This window comes from Zeus faber, assembly GCF_960531495.2.
Source record: "Zeus faber genome assembly, chromosome: 11".
Taxonomy (NCBI): domain Eukaryota; kingdom Metazoa; phylum Chordata; class Actinopteri; order Zeiformes; family Zeidae; genus Zeus; species Zeus faber.
Genome location: NC_137205.1, coordinates 26,185,697 through 26,213,289, shown reverse-complemented (window position 1 = coordinate 26,213,289; position 27,593 = coordinate 26,185,697). Strand labels below are relative to the sequence as shown.

The window sequence follows — 27,593 nt, the reverse complement described above, 5'->3', positions numbered from 1 at the left end:
TGTTCTTTTTATTCAGGGTATCATAGTAACTGTTCTTTTTCGCAGGGCATTGTAGTGACTGTTCTAAGCAAGGTATTATAGTGACCGTTTTCTTTATCAGTGTATCACAGTGACTGTTCTTTTTATGAGGGTATTGCAGTGACCGTTCTTTTTATAAGGATATTGCAGTGACTTCTTTTTATCAGTGTATCACAGTGACTGTTCTTTTTATGAGGGTATTGTTGTGACTGTTGTCTTTCTCAGGGCATTGTAGTGACTGCTCATCATAGCAAGGTATTATAATGACTGTTTTCTTTATCGGGGTATCATACTGACTGTTCTTTTCATCAGGGTACTGTAGTGACTGCTATTTTTAATCAGGGAATCATGATGACTGTTCGTTTTATCGGAGCAGCATAGTGACTGTTCATTTGAGGAGGGCATCGCGGTGACGGTGTGATAGTGACTTCTTCTTATCTGGGGAACTCAAGCTACGTTCACACTGCAGGGAAAAGTGCCCCAAACCAGATTTTGTTTTTTCATTATGTGACTCAGATCTGTTGTTTTCATAACAGCAAAAATCACATGGAATCTGATCATTTTAATTCTGATTTGGGACACTTTCATACATGGTCTTAAATAAGATACAGGTCAGATTGTTTGCATATATATACAGTACATATATATATATATGTGTATGTATATATATATATATATATATATATATATATATATATATATATATAGAGGTTGCATATATATAACCACAGTTATGCATTGGCGGGAGTCACTCTGTGAAAACAAACATGGAAGACAGTCACTGGTAATTGGTTCTCAGTTTCAGAGAGAGAAACCGACCCCGAAACTAAATACGCTAGGACTCAGCCCCAGCCAAGAAGCAAGAAATCGAGGAGTGATATTTGACTCCGATTTGAGTTTCAAGGCTCACGTGCGAGGTGTCACAAAAACAGCACTTTCACATTTGAAGAACATCTCTAAAGTGAAGCCATTACTCCCTCCGAGCGGGACAGAGAGACTGATGCACACTATCATAACTAGCAGGCTCCGCCATCCCAACGCTCTCCTTTCTGGTGCACCGAGGAACACAATGAATCAGCTTCAAATAATTTGCAATTCTGCTGCAAGAGTGCTGACCAAGACCAAGAGGAGAGCACACATGACGCTTCTTTTAACATCTTTACACCGGTGACCTGTTCCCTTTCGTACTGATTTAAAAATTATTTTATTGGTCAGGCACTACACGGCCGTGCCCCAGACTACCCCTCAGAATGGCTTTTGAATTATGAACCGGCCCCTCGGATCCCCCGCTTCTTCTCTTTCAGCTGTTCCACAAAGCAGAACAAGAAGAATTGGTGATGCGGCCTTCAGCTACTATGCTCCAAGCCGCTGGAACAGCCTTCCGGAGGATCCGAGAGGAAATGAAAGTATTGATTGCAACTGCAACTAAAAGCCTGTCTATTCAGTCTGGCTTTTATGCAGCATTTTGTGGTTTTAGTATTTATACCTATTGTAATCTTAACTACCCATCTTTAATTGTTGTCCTATTTAAATAACGTGTTTTGGTGTGAGTTAGGTGTGACCTTTTGTCAATCGCCTGTAAAGCACTTTAAACTACATTTGAATCTCTGAAAAGTGCCATATAAATATGGATGGATGGATGGATGGATGAATGGATGGATGGATTGATTGACAGCTGCGATGGAGGTCGTCAGTGGAGGGACAGTGAGGTGTTGGACCTCGTGAGTATTTGGGATGACACTTCTGTCCAAGCAAAACCACAAGCCGACAGAGTGCTGCATGTGACGTCTTTGTTGTTGTTCTTCGGTGCATGCGGTGCAGTTCAGGACAGAGACCAGTTCACACTGGAATCTGATATTGTCCACATTTAAAAAATAATGTGAACTGCCCAACAACGAATTGAGCCCCGAGGCTTGCATGGGGAACGTAGCCATAGTGACTGTTCTTTTTGTCTGCATATGGTAGTAGCTGTTCTTTTTATGAGGTTAATGCAATGACTGTGATTTTCTTTATCAGCGTATCATAGTGATTGTCTTTCACACCGTGCTTTACTGGACTGGAGACAACGGACAATAAAAACAGGATCAATAAGGTGGTCAAAGAGGCAGCTTCTGTTATTGGCCTGAATCTAGATTATCTAAAGGTTGTTCTTGGAAAGAGAACATTGTTCTTGGAAAGAGGACATCACACAATTTTATATGATAAAGGTTTTTTTTTTACCTTTTCCGTTATACTTACATGTTAAATACTGAATGTCTAGTGTGGAGGCAAATGAGATTCTCAAATGGGGACGAACAACGTTATCCATCCATCTATCCACAAAAACAGAACGGGGCTCACGGAGAGAATCAGAATCAGTTACATGTGAGTTGCTAAGCAAGCCTCTTGGGATCAAATAGAATGTCACCGGGAGACTTTGGGGGAGTGTTGGGCAGGAAATCAGGCCCCATGCAAGACAGCTTATTCACCTCACACACCCCACACAGATACAAAACGCTGCCCCGCTGAGCAAGGATCCCCAGGTTTTACACCGGCAAATTAAACCACGTGTTAGTAAGACGAAAACAAAAAAGGCACACACAAGTTCACTGCAGGAATACTGCAGACTGTTTCCAGTTGCAGCAGCTGCAGTGCATGTAACGTGCATGTACGACGGCCCGGCTCCTAAAAGACACAAAACAATCACTGCTGTAACCTAATCTAATGACAAAGGAATACTTAAGAATTTGAATGTTATCATTCGGTGTCATGTCCCCTTACATCAGTTTTTGTATTGGTTTGTTGAACAATTTGCAATGGGATATAACAAATTAAGAAAAAATGTAAATTTTGCGCCCCCCCACAATTTATACTCTCTTGTAAAGTCAGAGTTTGCAGAGATTGCGGAATACAGTCTGCTGTTTAAGAGATGTTTCATCTGTTGAAATGAGCCCGAAATTATCCAGATGATTATTTAGAGAATAATTTCCGAATTACTTGGGAATCGCTTCGAGGCGGTAAAATAATGACTGAAAATAATTATGCTCAGGAATGATTGTGAATTTAATTAGTATTTCCTCTTTTTTATTAAATGCATTTTGCTTGTCAGCTTCCTCTTTCTTTTCATTTTTTTCTTTTACAATAATAACTGCACTATTTGAGTGTCTTCTATTCATGTAAAGAGCCAAAACACATGGGACAGGTCTGTCTCACATGGCGGAGGTTTTACTGGCAGCTTTACCTGCATCTGCAAGTCACAACAGAACCTGAACCTGAACCTGAAACTGGAGGAGTTTTAGCACCAGCACCAAACTATGTTGCACGAGCCCCTGGGTTTGTCGTTGTTGTTGTTGTTGTTGTTGTTGTTGTTGTTGTTGTTGTTGGTGGTGATGTTTAGACCTGACGTCATAGTGCTTTGCACTGACACTGTGGCTTCTGGTGGCTCTGGTCGCATCGCCCTATGCAGACCCAACTCCCATGGCCCCGTCACCTCGATGACCGCTCCTAAGGAGATAAAGAAGCCCGGACACCGACCTTCATGATGCCGCACGGTGCTCCGGGGCTCCGCTCTGCTGAGTGATCCCGGCTGCAGCCTCCGCTCCTCGGGCTGCCGTGCTCCCTGTACCGCCCATTCGCATAAACTCCCTCGGACCCGCAGACCGGCCGCGCTGCGCCGAAGGCGGCGGCCGAAACGTCCAGGTACGCCCGGCTTCCTGCCGCGGGCGGCGGGGCGCCATCGCGGCTGAGCGCCGGCGTGTTGGTCGCGGCCGGAGCCGTCGGTGGTGCTGCTGCTGCTGCTGTTGTCGGTGGTGGTGGTGGTGGCGGCGGGGCGGCTCCGGGGTCCAGAAAATGTCCCGAAACGGCATCAGACGCACGAATCCCCTCCATGATCCCCGTCACAGCGAGCCCTGCTCCGAGCCGCCGCAGCCCATTCCCCGTTCGGGGGTCTGCAGTGTCCCTGACCCGGATCCCCTCAGTCCATGTCCGGGGGAACCAGGCGGGGAGACCCGGCCGGGCAGCGAGAGAGAGAGAGAGGGAGGGAGAGAGAGAGAGAGAGAGAGGGAGGGAGAGAGAGAGAGAGAGAGAGAGAGAGAGGGAGAGAGAGGGAGGGAGAGAGAGAGAGAGAGAGGGAGAGAGAGGGGTCGGAGCTGGGTCCGCCAACTCTTTTCTTCGTCGGGGCTCGCTCGTCCGGGATCCAGCCCGGTCAGCCCGGTCAGCCCTCTGCTGGAGGAGCCCCCGGTCCGCTCTCCCCGGCTGTTTTTGTACCGCAAAGCTGTTTTCCCGACTCCGCTCGCCGCTCTCCCTGCTGCTCCGCGCTCCGCGGATCCTCCGGGGCTGCCGCTCTGCGCCGCGCGCGCCCGGAGAGCCTCCCCACGTGCGTCCGCGCGCGAACGAACGGAGCCTGCGCGCGCGCGCGCACCCGCAATTAGCGCGCGCGTGCACGGCACCGAAACACTAACACCGACGCTCTGTTCGCCCCGCGCGCGGGCTGCGGTAACGGCGCGGGACGGGACCCGTCGCGGGAGAAGTTGACGCTCGCGGCTTCCCGGTGTTTCGAGGCTGAGCGACGTCTCCTCCGGCGCCGCGGCGAGCCCCGCACGCCCCGCACGCCCCGCACGCCCCGCCGCGCTGTGGTTTGGATTCGTTTCGATTTGTTTTGTATTTGGTTTGTTTTTGGTTTGTTTTGGTTTTGTTTTGTATTTGTTTTGTTATTTATTTTTTTGTTTTGTTTTGTTTTGATTTGTTCTGTGTTTGTTTTGTATTTGTTTTGTTATTTTTTGTTTTGTTTTGTTTTAATTTGTTCTGTGTTTGGTTTGTTTTGGTTTTGTTTTGTATTTGTTTGGTTTGGTTTGGTTTTGTATTTGTTTTGTTGTTTTTCGTTTTGATTTGTTCTGTACTTGGTTTGTATTTGGTTTGTTTTTTTGTTTTGTTTTGTTTTGGTTTTGGTTGGTTTTGCTTTTGTTTTGTTTTGTTTGGTTTTGTTTTGTATTTGCTTTGTTATTTTTTGTTGGGTTTTTGAAGCGCATCGATCACGAAGACCCAAAAAACATCTTTGAGGGAAGTGTTGAACCGGTCAGCTCTGATCCTCGGTGTCTCCGATTTTTACTCCTCATCAAAGATTTGGTTCACACCTGATTATTATTCTATTCTGTTCTGGTCTAATATATTCTATTCTATTATATTACATTCTATTCTATTATGTTCTATAGAATAGAACACTATTCTATTATGTCCTATTTTATTTAATTCTATTATATTATATTATCTTCTATTATGATCAGTTCTATTATGTTCTATTCTATTATGTTCTATTCTTTTGTATTCTATTCCATTTGATTCTATTATATCCTATTCTATCCGACATTGTTATATTCTGTTATGTTATTTTCTATTTTATTGTCTTATTTTCTATTGTGTTGTCTTCTATTCTGTTGTATTCAATTTTATTGTATTCTATTGTACCCTGTTCTATTCTATTCTGTTCTATTCTCTTCCATTGTGTTCTATTGCGTTCTATTCTGTTATTTTCCATTCTAAGCACACACTAATGCAGTTCTGTTATTATTTTCTTCATAATTGGCATTTAGGGTCTAGTCCAGGGGTGTCCAAACTTTTTTCACCGAGGGCCACACAGAAAAATATACAAAGGGCTGGGCCACTCACTAGAGGTGAGGTATATCGCCTCACCTCTAGTGTATTAAAGTTAGCAACACCAATCAAATGGAGGCAAGTTATGCTTGATAACTGAATACGCTTAAAGAAAAAAACATCACAGCTTTCCATTAATGAGTTTTCATTTCTTTTGTTATGAAAAAGGTTGGCAGCACATTTTCAAAACAGCAGCCTCAGATTGGTTCTTAGTCAGGATGGTGATCCCCCTCCACAGCCCTGTATAAAGGGGGAACCATAAGGGGAAAAGGGGATGGGTGGGATATCATATTATGTTCTGTAATGTTCTATTCTATTCGATTCTGTTCTATTCTATTCCATTTGATTATATTCTATCCTATTGGGCTCTATTCTGTTATGTTATTTTATTGTGCTATTTTTTATTGTGTTGTCTTATATTCTGTTATATTCTATTGTATTCTGTTCTATTATGTTCTATTATGTTCTATTCTATTCTGTCCTATTCTATTCTGTTCTATTATGTTCTATTCTGTTATGTTATGCTCTATTCTATTCTGTTCTTTTCTTTTCTGTTCTACTCTAGTATGTTCTACTCTGTTCTATTCTATTCTATTATATTCTATTCTATGCTATTCTATTCTGTTCTGTTCTATATCCTGTTCTATTCTATTCTATTCCATTCTATTATGTTCTATTATGTTCTATTCTGTTCTCGTCCATTTTCTTCCTCTTCTTTTGATACAACAACGGCCTCACATCCAATTGTTATGTTGCATTACCGCCCTCTTCTGTTACGAAATGCTAAGGGTGACCAATGGAACCAAAATGGTTCTTGTTTGAACTATTCACAGTTTTGTAAAGTATATATCAGCTAGTATGTCTGTTCCATTCCATTCTGTTCTGTTCTATTCCATTCTGTTCTGTTCTGTTCCTGGCTTTGGAGACACTGAATGGAAACGTGACCTTCACCACCTCTGCGCTGAATTTTTCATAAACAATCGGGTGAATACAGACTGAAAGAGATTGTACAGTGCAAGTAAACCAAAATAATAGCCAAGGTCCATTTAACAAAGCGCCCCAAACAAATGAGGAATCGGCGGAAAAATAAGGGTGGAGGATGGCCAACCTCAGCTGACACACAGTAACCGTAGTAACGCCGCTTGACCCCGGCAGAACCGCAGGGGACACTGCAGATGGAGACGTTCGACCCCGTGTCTGTGATAATGAGAATTGAAATTAAAATACGGTCTCATTTAAATCCTCAGTCACATAATTAACTCATAATTAACTCGTATAGTGGCCTTGACCTGTTGTGTTCAAACCAGGACAACAGGCCGTAATGTCTGTATTCGCTGTCGTCCATCTTGTTTTTTTCTTTATGCAGGGTTTATTTTATATATATATATATATATATATATATATATATATATATATATATACTGTGTATATATATATATATATATATATGTCATATGAGTATATATAGTATGAACATATTTTAATATGGAGCACTTTTAATTCAATGCCCCTCCTCCTTTTCTTTATCTGTCTCTCTCTCCCCCCTCTCTCTCTTTCTCTCTTTCAGAATCATGAATTATGTATTCTCAGCAATAATTTAAGAAAAGTCGTGCTTTTAAAAGCCTCCCTCCCTCCCTCGCTCGCCCGCCCCGACCATCTCGCCTTTCCTCTAAAACATGTTGACGACCTGTTTTTCAAGCTATAGCCCCGGAGCATCGGAGCGGCCAGTCAGTTGAGCCAGCGGTCTGTCGCCCTGCGCAGGAGATACAGTAACTGAGGCTTTGAGTGGAAGTTGGTGACACAATAAACTCACTTTATTATAATCAAGCGTGTCTGCACGCCGTGCCACCCCGATACGGAACAACACCTCAGTCGTTTTCAGTCATTCGTCATTTACAGCTTTAAAACGTAATGTATTGTTTGATTTTGTTGTCAAACACCAGGGACAAGGGTTTAGAATGACTCAATCTAGAATGAATCTATGAACATTACATTGAGCCTCAATGATTATTAAGTAGGTTACCGAGGCACATCTTCCCGGCAAGACCCGTTAGAATTCAGGCGTCGGGGCGACAGACGTTAATGTGTTGTTTGTAAACAAATCGGAACGCACACAGGCCTAGGCAATGGGCGAGGCCGACCACATGGGCAGGGCCTACCCAGTGGGCGGGTCTAACCGCGCAACATGCTGGAGGGAAACTGTGACTGTGGAACATTCTGCACATGGATTGTCATGATGTGCAGGGGTTCCCATACTAGGGGTCTGCGGCCCCCTGTCCTCACGGAAGTTGGATAAACACACAAAACAATAGGGTGACATCCGGAGGGCTTAATCACCTTTAAAAAGAAAATATTTTATTCCTGCTCTCTTGTAGTATTGGGATACGCAACACACGAGTACCATTATTGACAAAGTATGATTCATTAACCACAAGTTTTGTATGATATCATATCAAATGTTTAAAAAAAAAAGTCTTAAAACAATGTCCAATAATTGATATTTGTTCAAAATTTGAAAAAAAAACCCTGCAACTGGTTGAGACCCTATTCAGCAAGCCAAGCATGTGTTGAAATCTCATTGTGCGTCTAAACTCCTTCAATAAACTCTAAACACCTTGAAGGAGCTTTTAACACTGTATATATATATACACACTTATATATATACACATATATACGCTTTCTTTTTTGTATTTCTTTGTAAAGCGCATTGTGTTGCCCTGGTATGAAATGCGCTCTTTAAATAAAGTGTGACTTGACTTGACTTGACTATATATATATATATTATATATATATATATTATTATAATTTTTTTGAATATGTATATGTATATGTGTGCACGTGTGTGTGCGTGCGCTTGTGTGTGTGTTTGTCTGTGTGTCAGGAAGCTTCCTCTGTAGGCCAAGCCTTCTCACCGTACTTCCTGTGGTTGGCCAAAGCGGAACAGAAAGCATCAGCCAAGCAGAAAGCTCCCGACAGAAGCCTTGTGCCATCTGAGCCGAAGGTCGAAGGTCAAGGCAGAGTTATTAACAGTGTGTTTGGCTGTTACCCCCATGTCAACGTTCAGTATGACTGAAACGCTCACTGCACTGCCACCTGGTGTTGACATCAGAGGAGGGCAGTAGAGAGGGCTAGTATACCTTCTAATACCCACGTCCACACACTGTCAGTATTTACAGTGCATTAAACAATTCAAATTGAATATTGCAATAAACAAGATTGATTGTTTTTCAAGAACATGTCCTGTCCTCAAAACAAACCAAATGTACTCTATATATGCACACACTAATTCATCAGTTCATCATTGGCATTTATGGTCTAGTCCAGGGGTGTCCAAACATTTTTCTCTGAGGGCCACACACAGAAAAATATAAAAAGGGCTGGGCCACTCACTCACCTCTAGTGTATTAAAGTTAGCAACACCAATCAAATGTAGGCAAATTATGCTTGATAAACTGAATATGCTCAAAGAAAAAAAGAAAAACAGCCTACATAACAGCTTTCCATTAATGAGTTTTCATTTATTTTTTTACAAAAATGGTTGGCAGCACATTCTCAACACAGCAGCCTCAGATTGGTTCTTAGTCAGGATGGTGATCCCCCTCCCCAGCCCTGTATAAAGGGGGAAACATAAGGGGAAAAGGGGATGGGTGTATTTCAAGCTTTTTGTGCAAATAAGTTATTGGGATTGTTAACACAACTAACCTTTGTTTGAAAATGTTATCAACTCTAGTCGACTGTATTTATGAAGTAAGAATTTATTTTTAACTCACCTATAATGGGAACAGCATGGCACTCAGTGGGAGCAGTGATGCTGAGCTTTGGGCTGAAGGACGGCTGGCAGGTCACGAGTAAGTTTGGTGGTTGAGATGCGAAGGACATGACAGAGATGGCTGTCGCTCATCTTGGTTCTCAATCTGCTTTCGTTCAGAGTTAACAGAGAAAATGTCCGCTCACGTATGTATGTTGAGCCAAACAGACTCATCATTCTTTTTTGCGTGGCGTCTCATCAGAGGAAACCTGGCGTTTTCCAAGCTCCAGTGGGGGTCGGGAAGGGAGAGAAGCTGATGTTGATTCTTCAGAGAATTATCACACTGTATTTCGATAAGTTCTAATTGCAGACACTCTTCCAACTTCTACTGCATCCATCAGGAACGCAGTCGAGAACAGCTTGATTTCTTTCTCAATGATAGAAAAATCTCGGAAGCGCTGATTCTGTCATGAGAGATGTGATCACAGACACACATTTCCCATTTTTAGCAGGAAGCTTGGCCTTTGGAAAAGAAAATTTGATTTTGGACAGTGTGGGGAAGTGTGCAACATTGAAGTTGCGTAGTTGTGTCTCAAAGAGACGGAGCTTCACACAGAATCTTTCTTTCTTTTCACATCTGAATGGTAGAGAAGGTCCCAGTATTCAGCATCGACATCAGATAGGAAAGCTTGAAATTCTCTGTGGTAGAGCCCTCGTGCTCCAACTATGTTGACAGTTTTCACAGCAGTGTTCATCACGTCGCCAAGCTGGACTGTCTTGGCACAGAGGGCTTCTTGGTGGATGATGCAGTGCATTTTAAAAGCCTCACCTCCAACTCTCTTGCACCTTGGCGCACACCATAGAGGCCATTCCTTTGCCCTCACCTGTCATTGCTGGAGCCCCCATCCGTTGTAACTCACACAGCTTGTCCCATTTGAGTCCCATCTTGTCAATTGCATCTGACACAGCTTCAAAAATGTCCTTACCCGTGCTGTTGTGTTGCTGTACCCTCCGTAATGCATAGGTTATCGTCAACTCCCCGCAAAAAAACAGTCTGTGGCATCTGTGCTCTCATCACATGCAATCGAGTAAAAATCAAAAGCACAAGCTTTATCTGAGACTTGTTGATGTTTTAAGTGTGCTGACAAGTCTTCGATTCGCCGCACAACTGTGTTTCTGCACATGCTAACGCTTGTTTTGTGGAGAAGCTGCCTTGTTCAAGACAGCAGCTTCACCTAGTGTTAAAACAAAGAAGTACAATACAGTCAAGCGCAAGTTTAATGTGCGGGCCGTACTCCATTGTATTTTTAGAATTTGCTGCGGGACAATTAAAAATGGACCACGGGCCACAGCTGGCCCGCAGGCCGTAGTTTGGACACCCCTGGTCTGGTCAATAACACACGATGAGAGACTTTGTGCCATCAGGGGGCAGGAGTCTGCCAACATAAAAATATAGTATATAAAAAAGTTCTATATGTATGGAGTGCTTGCAAATACATCGTCTTTTTTTCTCTCCCTGATGCAATCATATCAGGTCATATGGCTGCTTCTGGAACAGGCTTATCTTTGCGATAACCAGTGCTGCAGCAGAAGGGTGAATTCAGAAGTGCACAGACAGATTTTATGAGGAAAGCGTGGAAAGCTTTGGACTGGCCAAGTCAGGCACCTGATAAATTCCCCCGAACAAAGACGACTTAACTTTTGGGGACTCAGTTCTGGCATCTGAGGTCCACTTAAGTAAACATTTATTTTACGTTTAAGTCTGTTCATTACATCAATGTTCAAACGTTATTATATAACATTATTAATATACTATGAAACAGGGGGTTGTACTCTGTTAACTTTATTTTATGTTTTTATTCTGAGATTTTTCAGTTCTTCAAACAACAATAAGGTCACAAGGAACCCCCCTCCCACCCCAAAAGATAAGAACAATAGCACATGAAAAAATAATTGACGCTGCAGAGTTTTAGCACAACCAAGATGGCGGACAAGGTTTCCGACTTGTGTTTTTAGCCATTGATAATCCATGTATTTGGATATAACATAAACAAAAGAGTGGAAAGCAATATAAAGGAAAGCAGGGAGGAGTACAAAGCAGCTACGCTCTGTCGACGAAGAGACGCACAAAGGTAAATTAGTGGCGCATGATGACGTCATCATCTCGCGACACGCCCACTCGCCCGCTGTGAAAGCTCCGGACAATCACTTGCTCCGTTCACACATTACGCTCAATCGGACATTACGCCGACTTTGAACTAGGGTGCAGGCTGGGTAACGTTTGGTCCAAATGAGTCGGACATTTGTTTTCACACTTACAGCTCCTTCAGGTAATGTCTGGATAATTTCAGGGTCCCAGTGCATGTGTGAAAGCAGCTTTGGATGTACAGAAGGGCAGAATGAGTGCAATTTGGGACAGGATTAATGTTGTGTATGATTTTGTTTGAATTGGATAATCTGGTGTCTGGAACTTTGGGCAACTGTGAATGGCTTCAAGATAAATTCGGAGTATAATCCCTGATCTGGAGTCATCTGAAGAAATGTGTAGCCGGGAGTACATTTTTTCCTTAAGTGTGCAAAAGGTGGCTGAACTAATGTCTGCTACAGTGAGAATACCTTTCCCCCCCAAATAAAGAGTGCAAAAGTACCATTGTTAAGGGGGGCATGTAATATGAGTTCAGACTGGTTTCCAGGAATTACAATTTCCTTTCTCCTTTCTCTCGTTTAATTCACTATTAGGAAAACAAAGCAGGCTTTACTGAATGTTTAGATCATGACCATGTTACGCCTTAGTTTATAGTCTGTTGCTATTTAGCTGAGGCTTGTCAAGAGACAACCATTGTCTGTAGTATCAACCAACTCGGTCATAGCCATGTACACATTCTCTAGACGAAGCGCTTTAACCGGTACAACAGCTTAAACCATTCCTAAGTAGACAGGGGACAAAATAAAAACTAAAAAAAATACAAGAGACAAAGGACATTAAAGTAGAAATACAATTTTTAGTTATAGAATTTAAGCCCATCAGTTCCTCTGGCCCTGGAAGACTGGCGACGGCTGCAGCAGCACATGACTGTTGCAGACAGCAGACAGGCATGTGGCACGGCTGCTGCAGCACATGACTGTTGCAGGGGCTGCAGCACCTGCCTCTTACCCTGGAAGATGGGCGGCGGCTGCTGCAGCCCCTGCCTCTTGCTCTGGAAAATGGGCGGCGGCTGAACACCCCTCAAACCTCCTTTGTCCACTAAATCATGTACCGTCGTCGCCTGTAGCAATACTAGAAAATAATGACATGACACATTGTTGTTTCACCTACCATACTTGCATCTTTATTTAGCATTATGACATTACATGTTTCTAAATTGAGTGCACACCTCGTAACTCATAAGTTTGTGTCTTTCATTAATTTCTTTATCTGACATGTTTACTTGTTGCTCCGGAGCCATCTTGTGCGCACTGATCGAAGCCTGCAATCTTCTGATTCGAAGTCATACGCACCCTCCCGGCTCTCCACCTAATAATGGGTCTTAATGACTGAGAGGGTTGGCGTAAGTACACACAAGCTTCTCCCATAACCTGATCCAAGCGCAATTTAGTAGTGGACACCAATAGCACATGTAGGGCCATTTAGTGGCTGTGATTTTGAGAATTGCCGTGTTCTGTTGTGCTGTGTGTTAGAATGTGTGTGTTAAGTGAAGTATTATTCATTGTTGTATTTTGTGGGTAAACGGAATCTGGAGAGTATGAAGGTTTGTTGTGTGGTCTAAACCGCGGACCATCCGAGATTTTCAAAAATGGCTCTGACCCTTGACTCGGCGTGGGTCAGAGCCATTTTTGAAAATCTGTATTAGTGTTGACTGTCTGGGACATGGTAAGACTTTGGTAGTTATCGTTGTGTGTTTCCTCCTCGTGTGCACTGTGTTTTGTGTTGCAGCATTGTGGCTGAAATTGCCGACGGAGATATTATTGAATTGTGAGGGAAATAGAACGACACGGAGAAGTGGATGAGAAAAGGACTGTTAAAAGTTATGGACGGAGATAGGAGGAAGTGAGAGGCTAGAGAGTCTGAGCATACTGAGAAAAGTTTCCAGAAGAGATTCCAACTGCATGCGCTTTGCTGATGACGTGTGAATGTGTGTGTGTGTGTGTGTGTGTGTGTGTGTGTGTGTGTGTGTGTGTGTGTGTGTGTGTGTGTGTGTGTGTGTGTGTGTGTGTGTGTGTGTGTGTGTGTGTGTGTGTGTGTGTGTGTGTGTGTGTGTGTGTGTGTGTGACTCACCCCGCCCAGGATCCACAGCTTAGCCACCACACAGCAAGATTACAATTAAAACACTGAGTTCAACCCACTCCAAGCTAGACACATTTAGCATAGGCAATAGCGTAAATTGTTAACTAATACCCACATAAAACCACGACAAACTCACAACTGACTGAACCTGACTTAACCCGACTGAACCCGACTGAAACCACCTGACCCCAACGGAACCAACGGAACCAATGGAACCAACGGAACCAACTGAACCCAACTGAACCAGCAGAGCCGTTCTTATGGAAATTAAAGGGTCGCTTTAATCTGCAGTTTGTCAATCGGGGTTTTAAATAAAGCCGCAGACGGAAGCTGGTTTTTACTTGTACAAGGCTCGGGTCCGAGATGTGCTCTCCAGCAGCTCTGAGTGGAACAATTTATTTTCAGGGCGTCAGATGATCAGTTTGAACCGACAAATGGTAGGTGCTCAAGATAAGGTCAACTTTACAGCAGGAAGATAAGGCAAACTTCACAGCAGGAATCTAATGCAAACTTCACAGCAGGAGTCTAATGAACAAAACATCCTAAGGAGATAAGTGAAATAATTAACCCTGGGTGCTGAAATAACGTTATGTGACTGAGGCTATATGAGGTTGTGTTCTTCATTATGTGTGTGCATATGTCTTTATGTGATAACATAGATTGAGCTATATTGTTATTCCGTCTCGCCCGCTCACCGACATCCCTGCCAAGGTGTAGCCAAAACGACACCAACGCCATCAGTGCTGCATCCACCAAGGAGGTTAATGCCACTGCCAAAAGCTAAGTACTCGCACCCAGCGATCACACCTAGCAGAAACCGTGAGCCACCAAAGCACATGGCACCCATGTAACCCATTTAAACAACTCTGCGGAGTCATAGGGACCCTAGCATTCATACTAATCAAAACATTATTGATAGTTCTTCCTATACTGTGGCATCATGCTCAACCGCTAAAAAATAATGGGGTCCTCATACCTACGACCCTACAACCAATGCAGTGGACATGGTCACATCGCCATGCGTCTGGGACTGCATGATACACTGCCCCATGTCAAAACCCCACTTAAATCTGAAAGGTAACACAATCTGTAAACGCCCGCCAGGTCATTGGACAGCACCGCAAACTCACTTATCTGAATTGAGCGTCCTAGGCCATGAGTGTTGTCAGTCCACCCGATCTAGAAAATTCGTAGGGCAATTCCAAGACAACTGCTCCGTAGCGTATCAGATAATGCCCAACAACATGCTCATAGTGGAGGATGGCTATTCTATTCCCAAGGTTCTGCTACAGCAAACCAGGCAGGTCCCCGACCTATTCTGGCTGTGCGGAGGTTGTGTGCTGCACACCAATTGGTCAGGCCTATGTGCCCGCATAGCTGTGGCACAGAAAATGTCCATTGTCACCGCAGCTCACCTCAAACTGCTTACCAGTGGTCTTGCCTCTCCCTGTCATTTGGTTGGTCATTTTTCTGACGCCCCTCGTGTCTATGTTGACGCGATAGGGGTCCCAAGGGGACTACTAGACATCCCGCAATTTGCATTTTGGTATTTTATGCATCTTAATAGAATCATAAATAAATGAAAACATAAATACACATAATCAAAACAATGATAATTCATTCTATGGTGTCACATGTTACTGCCCAAACAAATGTCTCACAATAACAATTGCAACAAAACCAACAGACGGCACCCTTTTATTTTTACAGAGCTTATACTGTATATGTAAAACATTTAAAGATAAAGTTAAAAAGATAAAGATAAAAAAAATCTATAGAATAAAATATTGTTTGTTTGGATAAATGGTACATTCTTATTCTTCATCTTCATCGTAATCACAATTATCTTCTTATTCACTATATTTGTTCATATTTCTTTGTATTTTTTGCTCCTGTTTTTCTTCCTTTGTTCCTGGGTCTGTTTGTCCTTCAGCCTTGTCCAAGTCTTCGGAAACGGATGCCGCATCTCTCTGGAGATGGAATATTATTTACTGATGTTCAGTAATCATTTATGGAATTATTTACTTAGCATTCATAAGCAAAACATTTTTGAAAATGAACCAAATAATAGCACATAATACAAAGTATTCCCCTAGCCAGAGCTACCATAGAAGGTTGGTCAGGTCAGGAACCTTTGGTGTAATATATTTGGTTCGAATACATTTCTCGCGCCCCCCCCCCACACACACACACACTGCATAATGCATCGATAAGCATCTGAATGCCCTCCGGGACTCACCATCGATCCTTGAGTTCGAGATTTTCTGAAAGAGCAGGTCGCCCATTTAATGTACTCCTCTCGCACCTTGTCAGACCAGTAAAAACAAAATCGCATAAACATACACTAGAAAAGCCTCACACTACAGAATCAGACACAGTCTTTGTAAGCCCGCAATGCAATTCAGGGGAATACATTCATCTGGATGTGAAGAGACAACCTCCTTGTTGAGCAAACAGTGGACGATGAAGAGAAAGGTGCCCTGCTGGGAGTTGAGCAGGATGAAGAGGACCTGGAAGAAGAGGTTGCTCTGGTACAGGCCCAGTACCCACGTACAGCCCAGGATGACAAACTGGGCCAAGATCTTGAACACAATCAGTCTGCAGATGCATCAAAGAGACAGTGTACAGTAACTGGAAAATGTCAGAAATAATCCTGAATAAGTGACAGATTGATAGATAGATGGAAGGACGGCCATACAAACAGATGGATGTGTTAACTGTGACATACATTACTACTCATGTTCAGCAATCATCGACCCTCTCTCCAGGAACTATTTTATGTCACGACAAATCTTTTGGAACTCTACTATTGACTGAGCATGGAGATGAAATCAAGATTTTATTTTTTAACATGTAATTATTGCATATGCATACAAACCTTGTGTCTTTTGACTGAGACACATCACTCCTCATGCTGGCCAAGGTCGGTCTCAGGCTCCAAAGTGTGGCACAGAACAAGACCCAGTTGAGCTTTAACAAGAAAAAGGGAAAAAGAATAATGTCAATTATTTTAACTTGGTGATAACTGCCTTCAAAGGTGTAAAAGCCCTGGTAAACAAGGACTTCCAGTTTTACATTAAATGGGAGATCAGTCACAGGAACTGAGTGTACACCTGCATGTCCCTCAGTCTATTTTCTTTATCAGCTTTTCCCGTTCACGGTCATCAGGGGCTTTACACTATCACAGCACACAGCAAAGGCATCTATTTATTCGTAAAGACATTATTTGCCTCAAATATGATTTTTTTTTGTGTAAAATAGCATACATACTCCAAGGACAAAAATCACCGTCCCAGTTAAGGCCCAGTTGAAGTTGCGATCTTGGGACAGCCAGCACCTGCACATGAATTAAACAAAACAGAAAATATGCCCAAACAAATTTTTTGTGCGTTAATCAGATATGGAGGAATGGGTGAGGCGCTGTCGTTCACTTGAGTTGCTACTCACATCCCAGACTCTGTGGCGCCGTAGCCGTCAGAATACACCAGTGCAGAAACGCCCACAATCACAAAGGGCACGCCATAGCCGGTCAGGTAGAGGAAGGGCCAGGGGAGGCCGTCTCTGTGGATGACTTGAACCTTAGTGAGCCTCCGGACCAGCAGGTGGAGCTGCAGAGCCTCCAGCAGCATCCACACGAAACTGGCCACAACCAGGAAGTGGAGCATCCCAGCCATGACGGTGCACGCCAGCTGCAGAGACGCAGACATTTTCATTTCTAGTGACGAAAAATATATAAATATATGTGAAATAAGAATAATGAACGAGAGTGAGAAGAGTCATAACTCTCACCATAACATCGACATTAAGAACGATTCTTTCTTGTAAGTCAGGGACACAAAATACTCGAAAGAAGGACCGAAATCATGAACCCTTCGGTGTTTTCGCATGTATGCGAGCTTCGAACATGTTTTATTCGTAGCAGACTAATCCCAATCCCCTCCAGAAGTGCGATGGTGTCGTCTCACATACCTCATCTTGCAGGTATCTGTCGTTCCACAGCAGCAGCAGGTGGGAGAGGCTGAGGCTGAGGCAGAGGTGGAGGCGAGCTGTGTTGTCGATCTTGGGGTTCCAGCTGCACAGGAGGAAGGTGACGACGGCCAGAGCGAAGAAGAAGAGACCGACCGCCACGCAAACTCGGTTCAGCCATTCCAGGAAGGGCTCTTCGTCTGCAGGCTAAGGCGATGCGGGAACAGGCACAAACATTGGGTGAGGTGGTAAATCTACGTCCCCGTCCATGAGGGGACTAACTTAAACCACCTGCCAAAGTAGCTTCAGCCTAAGATTTATCAGTACACCCGATCGCTGCACAGAGTAGGCCACTTGAAATGCGCTTGCCATGTAGAAGCAAAGTCCTTGTCTTTCCAATTTCAACCATGCTCCGTTCCTATCGCTAGTTCCCTCCAGGGAGTAGAGAGCGAGGCATGGCTATAGTAGCAGCCGTAGTATTTTTCAACCTCGGCCTTACTTGTTAAACTCAAAGCAAATGTACCTCCCCAATCTGCAGGATGAGGGCGAAGGTGGACAGGTGAGAGCAGCTGCACACCGTGTAGTTCTCATCGGAGTACTCGACCCAACAGCCTTGTACCGACCAGTGTCTTGAGTCCGTGTCTTCTGAGTCATTCTCCTTCGCATCTTCCTGTTTCCCTCCTTTGTCCTCCCAGTACACACAGGTCACCAGACCGGACTCGGGTAATCTCTGAGTCACCGAGTAAAACAGAGATGAACTAATATGTTGGAAAATAACATTGGATGTGTGATTTGATAATACAGTCAGAATGGAAAAACGGCACATATTGACAATCTTTACATTGGTCAATGGAGCACCTTCTTGTGTTGGATGGTGAAGTTGACGGGCTCAGAGAAGTTGGTGTTGTTGGTTTTGGGTAAAAAGGCCGTGATGACATCAGAGTACATTTCTGTCTTATTCTCTGTTTTAAAGTAGCGATGGCTGAGCAGACTCTCCATCCCACTGAGAGTCATGAGGGCAGCGGCCGCTGAACCTGAAAGTGTCCACGCGGCGCAGGACAATCAGGGGAGTAGATCTAGAACCTGGGTTAACAATTTCTATACTTTACATGAACCCTCACCATTGTTATTTCTGGCCATTGCCTGCAGGTTGATCTCCATGGTGATTCCCTTGGTTGAGAGGAGAGGATTCTGTCCGTCATTGTCCCCTGGACCAATACTTTGTAGACTCAAATCTAGTACATATGTAGATTGTAGTCACAAACGTTCAGGTTGAGATTCACCAACTATTCCAATAAATCTCATCTTACTGACCTACTACTGACGTCTTCACAGTTCTGTTGGTACTATTAAGACTGGGCTCCACCAGGGCAGACACCAAATACTCTGAGATTCCCAGAATCACGCTGCCTGTTGCCCCATCCCCTTCACTGCTGACAGCCATTGTCGACCTGAACCGTGGTGCAACACCCGACACATCCTGGGAGAAATGTCCTTGTTATAACAAGTAAATATTCTGTCAGCAAACCTTGGTCCAAGACACCCCCAACACTTCCTTGGTCAAAGTAAATATTGCATGTAAGTTCATCATGGTTTTAACTTAATTTAGTGTAATTGAAGAATTATGTTATATGTACCATGGATGCAGAAAAGCTGTTTGTTACTGTCTGAAAAGAAAACACAACATAATTTGCACATTTTCAACACAATGTTCAACACAAACATAACATTGCTAAATCAACAATTGATCTACTTTGGTAAAATGCACTCGTAAAATTCTGCTGTCAATATTTTGATCAAAAATATTAAAACTACTGAAATCATACCCCAAAGTGTGGTATGATTAATTCATGAGTTGGCACACTACGACTGTGCCTTATCACTGATGGCACAGTAATAGTGTTGATAATTGCAGCAAGTGCTCCAAAAAACTGAATTAGCAATCAACAATATTCAAAAATCAGAGGTGGATGGACTCACTCCTTCTGGTAAGATGATTTCAGCATTGTCCGTGAGTTGTTGCTTCATATCACCAAGAAAAACATTTTCTTTTGTTTGGCCCTGCAATAACACAAAGCCAACGATTCGACGATAGATTCAAATTTTTTTAAGAATGCAAGTTAGGTCTTGTTTGCGTCTTTGTTTATATTTCAGTTGTCCCACATGAAAATTGATGCCAGTTTGACCTTTCTGGGTAGTATGTTATATCCTGGATGGTCATGAGTGTTCACTACAGGAGGGCTCTGTTTGACCTCCAAATGACTCAATGACTTGACATGACACAAATATTCCTCACAATGTTTGTGGGTTTTGTATACTTATTATTAGATTTGTAACTTAATTAACTGCAGAAACCACGTCAACTAAGTAAATGAAAAAGGAGAAACTTCTCTTTAGAAATATCATACTTCCTTCCACAACACTTTAGGGTCTCAAAATCTAACTGCTTTTGTGGTTGGTGGTTGTGGTTTTGAATTTTTTTTTTTAAACGTACACCGAGACCCTGAGAACAGTTGTGGCTCTGCTTCCTGCCAAGATGACTAAGCATGGACCTAAACTCGAGGTTTCAAATTGTCTCTTCACAAACCTTCAACCGTTTATGTTTTGCACACATCTATCGATACTAGGTTTCATCCCATTCAATCAAATATCATTGTTGTAGTCGGGGGTGGTTTTGATGTCATCTGCAGGTGGGGGAGGCAGCACTGGCAACTGGCAGGGGACGCAGCTGCAGTAGATTGGGGTGATTAGTAACAGAGTCTTGAAAAACTGCTGTGGTTTCACCTCTTGCTCTCTTCTGACAGTGAGGCTGGGCTTCAGTTCCAGAGCTGCTTGGTGTTGCAGCTGTGTTGCAGCAGTTGTGTTCAGATATCAATATGGGGAACTTTAAGTTTGTCCGAAAACACAGATATTTCTGCTGTAATAAATGTCCAGTCAAGACCGGTTCCCTTTCTACCTGCCTTTTGGTCCAGCTCTCTACCCCGCAAATGACAAGTGACTTGCCACAGTGGCGCCCAATGTGATATTTTTGAGACTTTCCTCAATCTCCTGCAGCTGTGTCCCCTGCCGGTTGCCAGTGACGGCTCTCCCTCCTCCGGATGTTGCCAAAACCACCCCCCACTACCGCAGGTCTTTTTGCGTGTCAAATTGAGAACACTGCCATTACTTGCCTCCGGAGGTGAAATTTCATCTAGAATGTCTTGAATGTCTGTTGATAAGTGTGGGAGAAAAATCAAAATCAAAGACAACCTCACAATACTCTTGAGTTATCATGTCAGCTTTACCACCCTCACTTTGACAAAACGATTCCCTCATCTTCCACAAGATTCCCGTTGAGGGGTAGAATCCATCGGGACACGAGCAATAATAATTCCCTGGTTCATTAGTGCACACAGTTTGGCGGCCGCACAGACCCGGTGTCTCGCTGCACTCATCTATATCTGTAGAGACAAGAGCACCGATTGAGACAAACCAACCCTGGGACATGGTTTTCCATACTAGTGAACATTGTAACGCCACAAACAGTGCACACCTTTGCATGGGTTTTCAAAGCTGGCTATCACATCCGGCTTGTCCAAATGATATCCTGGATTACAGGTACAGCTGTGAGCACCGATGAGGTTGGTACAGTTGGCATCAGGACCGCAGATCCTGGCATCAGTGATACACTCATCAATGTCTGTCCAAAGAAATAATTTTATATTATTATTATATTATTATTACATATTTAAATTCACATTTTAAACTTGGTACTCATTAACAGTAGATATAAAAATAACGAGTAATATTATTGTACATAGGCTTTAATTTAAAGGCTGAATGGCTTTTATTGTATCAGTTATTATTTTTCTCAGTCTTCTTCCAATATCAGGCTGTTTCAAATGATGCCAATGGATTGAAATGATGCAGAGCTAGTTCTGCCAGACAACTAGATGGCACCACATGCTTGGGGGGGATTCGAGGTCATCACGCCTACATTTCATGTTTGCGTATGTTTGCTTTACACCTCTCGACACCTTTGTGGTGGGCGCTCCGAATCCTTTCAGGGACACAAACCTTTTTATTCAGTTCACTAAAAAGATTTGTTCACTGATTCGTTCGCCAAATCCCAAACGATTTTCCGGTGATTCTCACGTTCGTGAACGACTCGCTCTTGCAGTGGATCCGTTCAGTCAGTGCTCCCTGCAGCCGAGGTCCGTGTAGGAAGACTGCTGGCCTATAACGATGTTAAAACAAGTTTGACACCCCATGTTTGCCCCCCCCCCCCATCAATTATGGTCTGTGAATAGGCTACATGTTATTTAAGAAATGTGCTATGACATACTACAGTTCATGAGACTTTTAACTACGGTGACCAGGCATCCGGGATTGTCCCAGCTGTGCGTCCCAAGTCGTGACAAATATCTGAAAAACACTAAAATGTGCCGGTTTTCACCACAATAATAATAATAATAATAATAATAATAATAATAACATGATTATTAATAATATTAGTATTATTATACTTGAAAATGCTGCGTTCTGCGCACAGTGCAAGAGTAATGGTCACACACGGTGGAAATGCCGACATAAAATATAATATTAAGACGGCCAAACATAAGCTATCAAAATAATAATAATATTAACACATACATACAAAATTAAAATTGAAACTCTCCAAAATAAAAAAAAAATCTAATATAAAGAATATGGAGAATATAAAGATTCTCTCATATTTTACTCTTCTTTCCACTGTCCTCCCGGTTGTTTATTTTCCCATAAATAATAAATGTCCCGTATTTTTAACCTTCATTTATTTTCATTTTTTCATTACAGTATTAGGAACTAAAATTACCGGTGGAAACAGTTCTGAACTATTTCCGGCATAACTTTAGGTTCCTTCGCCGATTAGTTTGCAAACGACTTCTAGCAGCAGCTTTTGGCGCAAGGCGGAGACTCAAACGAACAAATCGTTTTGGTTGACGATTTCATTCACTTCAAAGTTTTGGTCAAAAAGAACGAATCGTCCGCGAACGACCCAACACTACTAGGCTATTGAGCGGTAGAGCCCAGACACCAACTTCAAAACATGTAAATAAATAAACCAAATTTTCTAATTAAATTTGAAACGCACCAATCAGCCTTTTGTTTTCGCCAAGAACATAAAAGATTCCTGTTGGAACGCAGATCCTTCCCAAACTATTCCGTATTAACATGACGTAAAATTTGAAGTTGAGGTGATACTGCCAATGAGCTGGCAGCCTCATTTGAAAGGTTGTTCTGACTTTTGAAAGCCAAGGGCTCGAATCCGGACAGCGCAGGCGGATATTTTGTTTGTATCTGAAAAAAAAAAGTTCTTAGAACTATGATAAATTTCCTGCAGTGCGAAAAACGCCACACAGCACATTGATGCAGGGGGAACCTGCTCTGAGTACTCATGGCGGTGGCAGATCTACACATTCGATACCTTGACAGGTGTTGCTCCCGCTGGGTTGTGATTCGGGTTCAGTAGGAGTGTATCCCTGTGCGCATCTGCAAGTGTGAGCTCCAGGTGTGTTGGTGCAGATGGAGCTGGGACCGCAGACGGTGGAGTTGAAGCACTCATCAACATCTAAAAGGCAGACAGTTAAAGCATAATAGGACAGGACAGAAATATAATACAACCACCAATCAGTTAGCCTGCTTTGAGCTGGTTCATTTACATGCGGAGAAGAACCACGTTTTAACGGTGCTGTAAAGGTGAAATGTCCATAACAATTGGGCACTTTGTGATAACAGCCGGAGACTTGGCACAGATTTAGATGCAAATGTTATGAAAAGACATGTAAGGCTTTGATTATTTGGCACCTGGGAGCAATGGCAGCCATCTTGAACAATGGCCAATAAATATGGCTTCAATGTTGTGGAAAACATGTTTTATGAGTCTTGATGAAAACCCAAGCCTGTTCGGCTGATTTGATCAGCTGTCACACACTTCCTTCCCCCTTATCTTCCTTCCCCCTTCTAAAAGCTTTTATCCTGGGAAAAGCACAAAAAAAGAAAATAAAAAATAGCAGAGGAATGGTCACTTTTTGGGGTCACAATTCTCCAGCTTGCCTTTCATGCCAGATACACATTCATCTTTTCATTTTCACAAAAGCTGACAGAGATATCGCCGGGTAAAGTACCGGGTCGCCAGCTACCGGGTCTTAAGCAGATAGACGGACAGACAGACAGACAGACAGACAGACAGGCAGGCAGGCAGGCAGGCAGATAGACAGGCCTTGGCACACAGGTGATCCGTCAGGTACGATGTGATATCCTTTATTGCACGAGCAGCTATAGCCTCCAGCGTTGTTTTGACAGTCCCCGTCCTCACCACAGGGGTCACCAGGGCACTCGTCAACGTCTGCAACGTAAACAGACAGAGCGTATTTGGTTTACATTGTCACCCGGCCGGTCAGAAAGAAATGTGTGGGCAACTGTCGTACGATTGCCCACACAGCTGTGTCGGTGCGGTTGCACCTTTGCATTGGTCAGAGCCTCCGGGCGGTAAGGCGGTTGCGTCATATCCGTCCAGGCAGGAGCAAATGTACGATCCAGGAGTGTTGGTGCAGTTGGACTCAGGGCCGCAGATGCCTTTACTTCTCACACACTCATCTAAGTCTGCCAGGAGATGTATATTTTTTTAGGAATAAGAAGGGACACAAAGTGAGAAAGAGAAGTTGCATCCACACCCTGCTCCCTGCAGCGTAAAGCTCATCTAGTCCACTGCCCCGAAGACGTCTTCGCATTTTCTTTTTTAAGATATTGGGATTTTTGAAAGCCAGTCGATAAAGGCATGACAGGATGTAACAACAAACGCATACAGTAAGTATAACAACCAAGACTCAATACAAAGGCAAATATTAGGATGGGTGAGACTGTACCAGGACGTCTGTCGTGCACACGGGTGGTGAATTAACGAATCTGTTTCCACCTTTATCACGTCTTCTCTCTATATTACAATATTATATATTGTCTTATATTTCGCATTTCCATTCTGTTTCGCATTTCATTGAATATATATTATATACTATATATCTTCGCCTAAACATGCAAACTTTTGCTCCTCCTCCAAGTGCAAAAGGCATGTCTTTCTGGTCGATATTTTGTGGTCATGCTTCACATTTCAAACGTTTATATTTTCTCAGGTTTTCAAAAATTCAAACTCACCAACGCAGCCATAGGAGTCCTGTTCTGGGAGATGAGCCGCAGGGATGGCGTACCCAGAGACACAAGCACAGCCTCCGTCAGAGCTACACTCAGCAAGGGGACCACACAAGTCCGGACCACAGGTGGTATGATCTGAACACACATTCAACACGAACACACACACACACACACACACACACACACACACACACACACACACACACACACACACACACACACACACACAAATAGTCAAAATCAAGAATAACTTGGCACTACAACCCCCCAGGGATCCTTCGAGGAGTTCCAGGGGCTGCCCAGCAAAATGATTAGAAAGTAAAATTTCACCGAAAGTTAATTTACAAGACGTTTGAGAATGTACGACAGTGACATTTCTGATCCTAGATTCACTGTTATCCCCTGAACGACGGTGAGGACACTGCAGCATATCTAACAACAAAAACAACCAGATTGGGCTCCCGTAGACAAAATCGTATCAAATCGGGATCTGTAGCCTAGGGCATATCTAATTGAGGGTCCTTAATGTAAAAAAATTAAAATAAAAATAAAAACACGAAGGTGTTATTGAGTGCTTTGAAAATAATGGAGGTGGACAATGATAGCACAACACACACAGAGCGCTCACAGGTGACGTAGCCCAAATCCGACAATGGGTGCTGGATCGGCCTGAAGACGTAGAAGCCGCCCGGACAGAGAACAATGTGCACGGTGACGCTGTGTGTGTCGCAGCTGCCATAATATGCGTAAGCGGTGTGCACCTCCCATGTACTCGATTCAGCCGTCGGATAATTAAACGGGAAGCGAATAGTGTATGCGAAGCCACCGCGTTGCTGTGCGGAGCAGTCCGCTACGACTCTGTCTCCACCGATCCCCGTGACCCTCCACCACTGGTTGAGCAGGTGGCCGTCGTTTTTGGGGTAGCCGGGGAAGGACGTTGAGGTGAAGCCTGTGTTGCGCCAGGTGTCGGTCAGGTTGGTGTAGCCGTCACAGGACCCTGAGGGCAAACAAGGAAACGTCTGCAGAAATGAGCGCGGAGAAATAATGGCGGCGTGGCGCGTGTGTCTTGTGAGTGGGCCGCGAGTGGAAGGGCGTTCGTACCACTAGGGAAATCACAGTGGGCGAGAATGAAGAGGAGACCTAAGAGAAAGGGGAAAAGCGAACAAACAAACAAACAAACAAACAAACAAACAAACAAAGCAAAGTGAAGTGGAGTAGCTTCATTTTTTTATATCGACCCACACCCATCTCCTCTTGTTTCCACAAGATGTTGCTTGAAAATTAAAGGAATAAAAATAAAAATAAAAATTTAAAAATCAAAAATAAAATCACATTTAAAATAAATACAAGGTCAATTAAGTTCAGAATTTCCTGAACTTTTTTTTTTTTTTAAATGGGAACAATACAATTTTGAATTCCTCCCATCAAAATCTTAAATACGAACACACTCACCAAGGTGGCACAACAGGACACGGTAGTACATTACGACTCGTCGCCCTCCAGATGCACAAGGCTTCACTCCTCACAGCCTCAGGCAGACGTCTCAGGCGTTCAGCTGAGAAATTGGCATTTGAAGGGTTACGACACATGCAAAAGTGATGCAAATTGACTACACCCTGATGGGATCTGCAAAAACAAAAGACCACAACACAGCATTTGGGGGGACCTATTCACCTATTTTAGGGAAAGAAAACGAAAGAGCCAGCTGGGGTGGGGGCGGTGGGGTGTATCCCAGCAACGTGCCGTGGGCTCTCAGTCTCGGTGGGCAATGGAAAAAAAAAGAAAAAGATTGTGTGATGTCCTTGGTTGGTGCGGGTCCAGTTATCTTCATTTGAACACCAAGAAAACGAAAGAAACTACCTTCGATTTTAGTAAAATGGTGCACCCTATCTATCGATCTATCGATCTATCTATCTATCTGTCTGTCTGTCTGTCTGTCTGTCTGTCTGTCTGTCTGTCTGTCTGTCTGTCTGTCTGTCTGTCTGTCTGTCTGTCTGTCTATCTATCTATATATCTGTCTTTCTGTCTTTCTGTCCCTCTGTGCAGCTCTTTCTCTTTCCATACATCTATATAATGTCCATGATGTCCTAATTGTTTTTCACCAAAATGTGCAAAAAGACTCAAAAATAGTTTAAGCATAGGGGAAATGATCAGCAACGGCAAATCATAGACATAGATTGTTGAATCTGTGTAATCTACGACGAGGGATTCTTTCAGAGAGATTGTGGTTACTATTTTTGTTTACAATAAAGCAGACACAATAAGAAAAATAAAGATGGAAAACAGTATGGGACAACCATATAAAACATGAATGTGCATACACATTATTATTTATAACATATCCTTAATTCAAGCATATACAGACACTTGTTCCAGAAAATCCTTCACATGGTAAATGATTGGCAATGGGCATTTTTCATCATCATGCAGCATGGTACATGAAATTATGAAATTAACTTTCTACATATAACACTATCCAGGATTTGCTTTATTTTCTGAGGGATTTCAGTTATTGATTTTATATATATATATATATATATATATAGCATTTTGGAACAGTGGATAATTTTCTTATTATAAAATATTTGACACTTCATAATCCATAGTAGGAATTACTAGTAGGAATGAACAGTTTATTATTCCAAAAACATGTATATATGTTCTTTACTCTGTTTTATAAGTGACTTTATACTGTATACTTGACTATAACGTCAGAAGTTTATTCTGCTTTTAGACTTTTGCTTGCTGTCAGCCAACTAAATGGAATGTAAATCTTTT

General features: G+C 43.0%; 2 protein-coding genes across 2 annotated transcripts in view; both read right to left on the bottom strand.

The window, feature by feature from the left end:
* Positions 1 to 3,994, bottom strand: part of LOC307237372 (inactive phospholipase C-like protein 2) — a gene marked incomplete at its 3' end in the record, with an annotated part of 81,175 nt that extends 77,181 nt beyond the window's left edge. The window contains 1 exon segment of the mRNA XM_080010085.1: positions 3,532 to 3,994. Within this exon segment, the coding sequence (XP_079866211.1) occupies positions 3,532 to 3,885 (354 nt within the window). The 5' untranslated portion in view covers positions 3,886 to 3,994.
* An 8,285-nt stretch (positions 3,995 to 12,279) lies between these two features.
* On the bottom strand, positions 12,280 to 26,298 carry LOC307237371 (adhesion G protein-coupled receptor E2-like; the record flags this gene model as incomplete). The annotated part of the gene is made up of 19 exons (XM_080010084.1): positions 12,280 to 12,321; positions 12,538 to 12,591; positions 15,919 to 15,984; positions 16,118 to 16,277; positions 16,558 to 16,649; positions 16,950 to 17,016; positions 17,127 to 17,368; positions 17,649 to 17,852; positions 18,169 to 18,375; positions 18,504 to 18,679; positions 18,767 to 18,880; positions 20,939 to 21,085; positions 21,178 to 21,324; positions 23,092 to 23,235; positions 23,983 to 24,012; positions 24,129 to 24,269; positions 25,444 to 25,812; positions 25,917 to 25,955; positions 26,268 to 26,298. 19 exons carry the CDS (start codon positions 26,296 to 26,298, stop codon positions 12,280 to 12,282), a joined length of 2,472 nt encoding a protein of 823 aa, XP_079866210.1.
* Positions 26,299 to 27,593: the final 1,295 nt, after the last annotated feature.